We start from the raw sequence: 6,000 nt of genomic DNA, 5'->3' as shown, positions 1-6,000 counted from the left end.
CTCCTAAATTTTTCCATACCTTTTGGCCTCAAATTGGGCACCTTGTTACCTCGGCTATTCTACGTTTTCTAAATTCCGGCATCATGCTAAAGGAGTGGAATAACACTATTATAGTTCTTATACCTAAGACTGATAAACCATAATTGGTCTTGCAATATCGCCCTATTAGCCTCTGCAATGTCATCTACCGCTTGGCTTCCAAATGTATGGCTAATCGGCTTAAATTGGTAATTCCTTCTATTAGTTCTGAATCCCAACAACCTTTCGTTCCTAATCATCTCATGTCTGACGGCTGCCTTATTGCTCATGAGATAATGCATTATCTCAACAAGATTAAGAAAGGCACGAATTGTTACTCAGTGCTCAAACTAGATATGCATAAATCCTTTGACCGTGTCTTATGGCAGTTCCTCATGTCGATTTTGGAACGTTTTGGTTTTCCTACCACTTGGCGTAATCTCATATGGGAATGCATTTCCTCGGTTACTTATAGTATCATGATTAATGGTGAACCTTCGTCTTCTTTTCATCCGACTTGTGGACTACGCCAAGGAGATCCTCTGTCTCCTTATCTGTTTATTATGTGTATGGAGATTCTATCTCGTTAGGTACGAAAAGCTGAGTCCCAACAGCAAATCCATGGGCTCAAACTCTCTCGGTATGCTCCTCCCCTCTCGCATCTTTTTTATGCAGATGGCGCTTTTATTTGCTGCAAGGCAACTCCTGCTTCCTTTGAGGCTCTTCGAGATATTTTTCATAGCTTTGAGGATGCTTCTGGTCAGATGATTAATCTTGAAAAATCTTTTATCAAGTTTATCCCTAATTCGCCTGATGATTTCAAATCCCATATGACTTCTATTCTACGCATGAAAGCATCCTCTTCCTTTGGTACTTATTTGAGTGTCCCGGTTGATCTCCCTAAACAAAAGACGACTGTTTTTAATGGCCTTATTGACAAGATCACTACCCGTATTTCATCTTGGTCATCTCTTCATCGGTCCCAGGCTAGCAAATTTGTCATCATTAACTCTATTCTGCTTGGTTCGCTGGTTCATATTCTGGCTGCTGTCCCTCTACCTTTTTCCATTACTCGAAAACTTGATTCCTTAATTGCGGCTTTCTGGTGGAGTAAAAATACATCATCACGCCGTTCTATTCATTGGCTATCTCAACAACATTTACACGTTCCAAGAGACAATGGCGGGCTTGGTATTAAATCGGTGACCATTCTAAGTCAAGCATATCTTATGAAGAATTTTTGGCGCCTTCAACATAAGTCGGTTGGGCTGCTTGCAAAGTATCTTACGCCTAAGTATCAGAAAGATCTTCCTGTTCCTGAACTAAAGTCCAAAGTTACACAGCCTTCTTATGTATAGAAAGGTATTTTTCGTGTTGCTGCATCATGCACCGATGCTATGGCTTGGAAAGTTGGCAACGGTACTTTAATTAATTTTCTCTCTAGTCCATGGGTACAGGGTGAACCACCGAAATTGCGCCGGGATCATTCTACCACCGTTCCAACTATCTCTGAGTTGGTCCACGATAATGGCTCCTGGAAACCGCAACTTATCTTTCGACTTTTCGAACAATATACTGCTATGGATATCTTGGCTATGGAACAACCTGCTCTGGAATTTGATGACTTTCTTTATTGGAAATACACTAAAGATGGAAGTTACAATATCCAGTCTGTATATACGTATCTTTTATCTCTACTTTCGACACCGGCACCGCTGCTCAGGTCTTTTCCTTGGAAATTGGTATGGTTGTTCCCTTTTTCAAGCAAATTTCCTCTTTTAATATGGCGGCTTGCACATCACATCCTCCCGACTAAGACGATTATATTCTTGCCCATAGGGAACTTCGTCTTGATACAATATGTCCTTTATGTCGATCCGACACTGAAACTCCTGAGCATTTATTCCGCTCTTGTGATGTTATTCAACATGTCTGGCGGTCTTCTATACTTGGTATACACTCTCTTGCCAACCCAAATGTTTCTTTAATCCGATGGCTAGCTGATTATATATCCTACCTTCATCGGATTTCATCAACGGAATTTAATTCCTTACTTTATTTTTTCTGCATCCTGCGGTCCATCTGGCTCACTCGTAACTCCATTGTTTTTGAGAATAGTGTTGTTTATCCCGCACGGTTTCTTCAGTTGGCAGACGCCTTGCACGGTTCACATTTACGCCTCCCTTCTTTACGCTGGGATGGTCATCATCCCAGAGCGAACCCTTTAATGGCTGGTAGTCATTGCTCAATCCCGGCGTTTTCTCTTTCTTACCATCTTTACATTTGCAGGAACTCTTTCCAAAGCGGCTACACAGCTACTTTCTCAACATCTCTCTCGGGTTTGGTTGACCGCTATTATGTTCGTGCAACATCTCTTTTTGATGCCTATTCACAAGCTTTACTCCAGCTTATGTTGCGACCACAATTGGATCCGTTCTCATCGATCACCTTTTGGGTGACCTCCCGAAAATTATTTTCAGTTCTGGCTTCTCAAAGGCCAGTCCCAATAGATGCGCGAAATTCATTACGTGAAATTCGCCTTCTACTTCATCTACATCGTAATTGGTCGGTTAGCCTTGCTACTGGCTAAACTACTATGTTTGGTTGTATCTGTAATGACACTATATTTCCTTTAATACACCAGTTTACAATTGTCCAAAAAAAAATATAACCACATAGATTACTGCCAATAATAAGCATCCAATCATCCACCATTTCCTATAGGAGAAATAGAATAAAGAAAATAGAAAAAACTTGGATTAATTAACAACAATAATCCATACTACTGACCGTCTTCTTATAATATTTCGAACTTCCTTTTAACCAACAATAAACCATACTATTACCTTTCCTTCTCATAGTAGACTATGGCAACCGGATACTTATTTAGCCAGTCAAAACCCCCTTAGTTGACCCTTAATTATCCCTTCATAAGCTCACTCAAATAATTAACCAAACACTTCTCCCTCACCATATAACCACCACCACTACAGCCATCCCACGACCACTTATGCTCAATGCACGACTCCTATGCATCTACTCTCCGATGGTCGTAATAACACAACCACCCAGAATCTAAACTAAATTTCCCCTAAATTGAAATGGGGATTTTGGGGTTTTCAAAAATTTACCCCAAAAAGTTGACGAATGAACCGGGGGGTAAGGTTGACGATGGTTCTGTGGTGGGCGCGTGGGCAGCTTTGGTGGTGGGCGCGGCTGGTGGTGTTTGTTTGATGAATGGTGCTCGAGGGTTGCTGCTGATGAGCTCCGTTGTTGGGTTTTAAGGCGGTGGATAAGTGGCGATGGGTGGTTGTCGTGGCCCTTTTTATGCAAGTTGGTGTCCGAAGTCGGAGATAAAGAGATGCGGAGGTAGTATTTTGGACGGAGGTGATTTATGGTGGTTTGTGAAGTGGAGGTAGATGGTTTTTGGAGGTGTGCTGTATGGTGGGTCTGGGTCGAGATAGTGATGGTGGCTGTGGGATATGGTGGTTGACGTAAGGTGGCCAGATATGGTTGTTATATCCTTAAGGTATACTATAATGTAAGGTGATGTTGTTAATGGAGGAATTAATGCTTCTTAACTAAAAATTTGGACCTACATTAATATTTTAACCGGGTTTAGCGGGTTAAAAATTATCTAAGTGCAATACGAGAAAAAGGGAACAATAGTAAGGTTTATTATTGGTTAAAATAAAGTTCGGAGTATCATGAGAAGACAGCCAAAAGTATGGATTATTATTGTTAATTAATCCAAAAAACTTAATGTAACGGATTAAATTATACAAAAGCTTAACCTGCCATTCAGATTTCAAGCATGAAAAAAACCACTGTGGCTAATGTGTTTAGAGAAAAAGATGTACGCATAATTGGAGCAACATGTCAATCCTTTATAGTCTCTCCCATCCAGTCTTTTCTTCCCTATTTTCTAAAACGGATTATTTGAATTTTCTTCCCCTTTCCTTTTTGAGAAAATTTTTATTAATATTATACTCCTATCTCTCTCCACTAATCAAATTCCACTATATTTTTTATTAATATTTAATTCTAATTATTCCTAGCTCTCTCCAATAACCAAACCTCACTCCTATCTTTATTAATACTCCCTCCTATTTACAATAAACCTCCCATTTCATTTTGACACAAAAATTAAGAAAACACACTACTCCACCATATAAATAAATTTGAACCACACAAATACACTAACCCACCATATAATTAAATTTGGAGCACACAAACACTTACCAAAAAAAGAAAATAGAGAAGTTATTGTGAATAGACATAAATGGAAATAGCGAGGTTTATCTTGAATAGGAACGAGTATTATACTTCCAACTCTTAATCTCTGTGCCCACTTTAAATGAGAAGAAAAGAGTGGATGAGAGGGAGTATTAAACTACATTTTCCTTGTATTAAAGTGGCTTACATCATTTGATAAGGTAGCCATCATAAGACAAGAAAGGGTAGGGAACACATGTACGGTGACGATCAACTTTAACATTATTCTAACAATATCAGGATTATCTCATAGGTTAGAAAATTCTCAAATTGGTTTATATAAATTAGCCATATGAAGTGACTCTCCTTCCATCCAGGAAACCATAACCACAAGCATCCATCCTACAGAAGTTAATACTGAAAAGATAAAAACAGCACAGCATGCTTCAAGAGGAATTCCGAAAGGGTCCATGGACAGAACAAGAAGATGTTCAGCTAGTCTGCTTTGTGGGATTATTTGGGGACCGACGATGGGATTTCATAGCTAAAGTTTCAGGTTTGAAGGTGGCGGGAGACACATGATAGGTATGCTTGTTTGGAGCATGGCAAACATTTGCCAAGAGCATCTGTTTTTAACCGCAGTTTTCTTGTAGGTTTGAAAAGAACAGGTAAAAGTTGCCGGCTGCGATGGGTTAATTATTTGCATCCAGGACTAAAGCGAGGCAAGATGACTCTTCATGAAGAGAAACTTGTCCTTGAACTTCATTCACAGTGGGGAAACAGATATGAACACAAGCATGCTAAATGAAAATACATCATCTTAACCCTCATCATTGTAAGAGATCAGGGCCGTCCCAGAGATTTCAGAGGCCCTGTGCGAACTTTTGAAATGGGCCCCTGAAAATATCGGGGATCAGCAGATCCGGGGCAAAACGAGACGTGCTCGGGCTTGTATCAGGCCATCAAGCTATGTGTTATGTCGTATGTGTTCAGTAAACTTATCATATAAAGAGTTTTAATATCATTGTTACAAGATTTACTTTGAAATAAATACTCTGTCAGAGTTGAACACACTGACGGTTTTCATCATGAGACGGCCCATTTTTATAAAAGAAATTGTTTTTTCAATGCTAATAAAATGAGATATTTTATTACATAATAAAACCGTTTTTTGTAATAACTACCATGAGTTGAAATATCAAGTATAAGTACAGTAAGATTTTAAGTTAAAACAAAAGCATTAACATAATGAGACAAGTACTCACATTGTGTTATAATGAGCCTGATTTATTTATGGGAAATGCTATATACAACCCAATGGGTTATATTTAAACATTTAATACCCTTTCAAATTTGGTATTAATTTAGAAATTAGAGAATAAATTACACATTAATTAAGGCAATTAATGCATATATTAAGTGTTTATTTCCTTTTTTAGTTTCTTAAATACAATCCATTGGGTTGTAATTAGCATAACCCTTTATTTTTTAGAAAAAAGGAAGTATATTTAATTTTTTGGAAAGTATTATTGACCATTAATCATGCCTTTAATTAAGTGTTGGGAATATGGAAAGATTTTTACAATTTAATGGCAAGTGCATCAATGCTTACAGTAAACCGTCAATTAGCTCTTGAGATTAGCATTAAAGTTTAATTTTATTTTTTATTGGACTGGGCTTTACCTTAGACTTTGGGCCCCAAAATTTTGGGGGTCTTGTGCAACTGCACAGGTTGCACACCCACAGGGCCGGCCCTGTAAGAAATTA

The 6,000-nt window shown here is 38.5% G+C and overlaps 2 protein-coding genes across 2 annotated transcripts; both read left to right on the top strand.

The window, feature by feature from the left end:
• Positions 1-206: 206 nt before the first annotated feature.
• Positions 207-2,608, top strand: LOC141628272 (uncharacterized). The gene is made up of 4 exons (XM_074441436.1): positions 207-227; positions 609-1,370; positions 1,476-1,687; positions 2,308-2,608. Exons 1-4 carry the CDS (start codon positions 207-209, stop codon positions 2,606-2,608), a joined length of 1,296 nt encoding a protein of 431 aa, XP_074297537.1.
• Positions 2,609-4,563: 1,955 nt separating this feature from the next.
• Positions 4,564-5,516, top strand: LOC141627046 (transcription factor MYB59-like). Its single transcript, XM_074440550.1, has 2 exons — positions 4,564-4,789; positions 4,887-5,516. The coding sequence occupies exons 1-2, from the start codon at positions 4,675-4,677 to the stop codon at positions 5,039-5,041; spliced, it is 270 nt and encodes an 89-aa protein (XP_074296651.1). The 5' UTR covers positions 4,564-4,674; the 3' UTR covers positions 5,042-5,516.
• Positions 5,517-6,000: the final 484 nt, after the last annotated feature.

This window comes from Silene latifolia, chromosome Y (assembly GCF_048544455.1).
Source record: "Silene latifolia isolate original U9 population chromosome Y, ASM4854445v1, whole genome shotgun sequence".
Lineage (NCBI taxonomy): Eukaryota > Viridiplantae > Streptophyta > Magnoliopsida > Caryophyllales > Caryophyllaceae > Silene > Silene latifolia.
Note: the sequence above shows the minus strand (reverse complement) of the source record. Positions and strands in the feature narration are given on the sequence as shown.

Coding starts and splice junctions, on each gene's coding strand:
- LOC141627046 (XM_074440550.1), top strand. CDS start 4,675: ATGCTTCAAGAGGAATTCCGAAAGGGTCCATGGACAGAACAAGAAGAT. Junction 4,790..4,886: donor TTTCATAGCTAAAGTTTCAG/GTTTGAAGGTGG, acceptor GTTTTCTTGTAG/GTTTGAAAAGAACAGGTAAA.
- LOC141628272 (XM_074441436.1), top strand. CDS start 207: ATGGCTAATCGGCTTAAATTG. Junction 228..608: donor TGGCTAATCGGCTTAAATTG/GTAATTCCTTCT, acceptor CTATCTCGTTAG/GTACGAAAAGCTGAGTCCCA. Junction 1,371..1,475: donor AAGTTACACAGCCTTCTTAT/GTATAGAAAGGT, acceptor CCATGGGTACAG/GGTGAACCACCGAAATTGCG.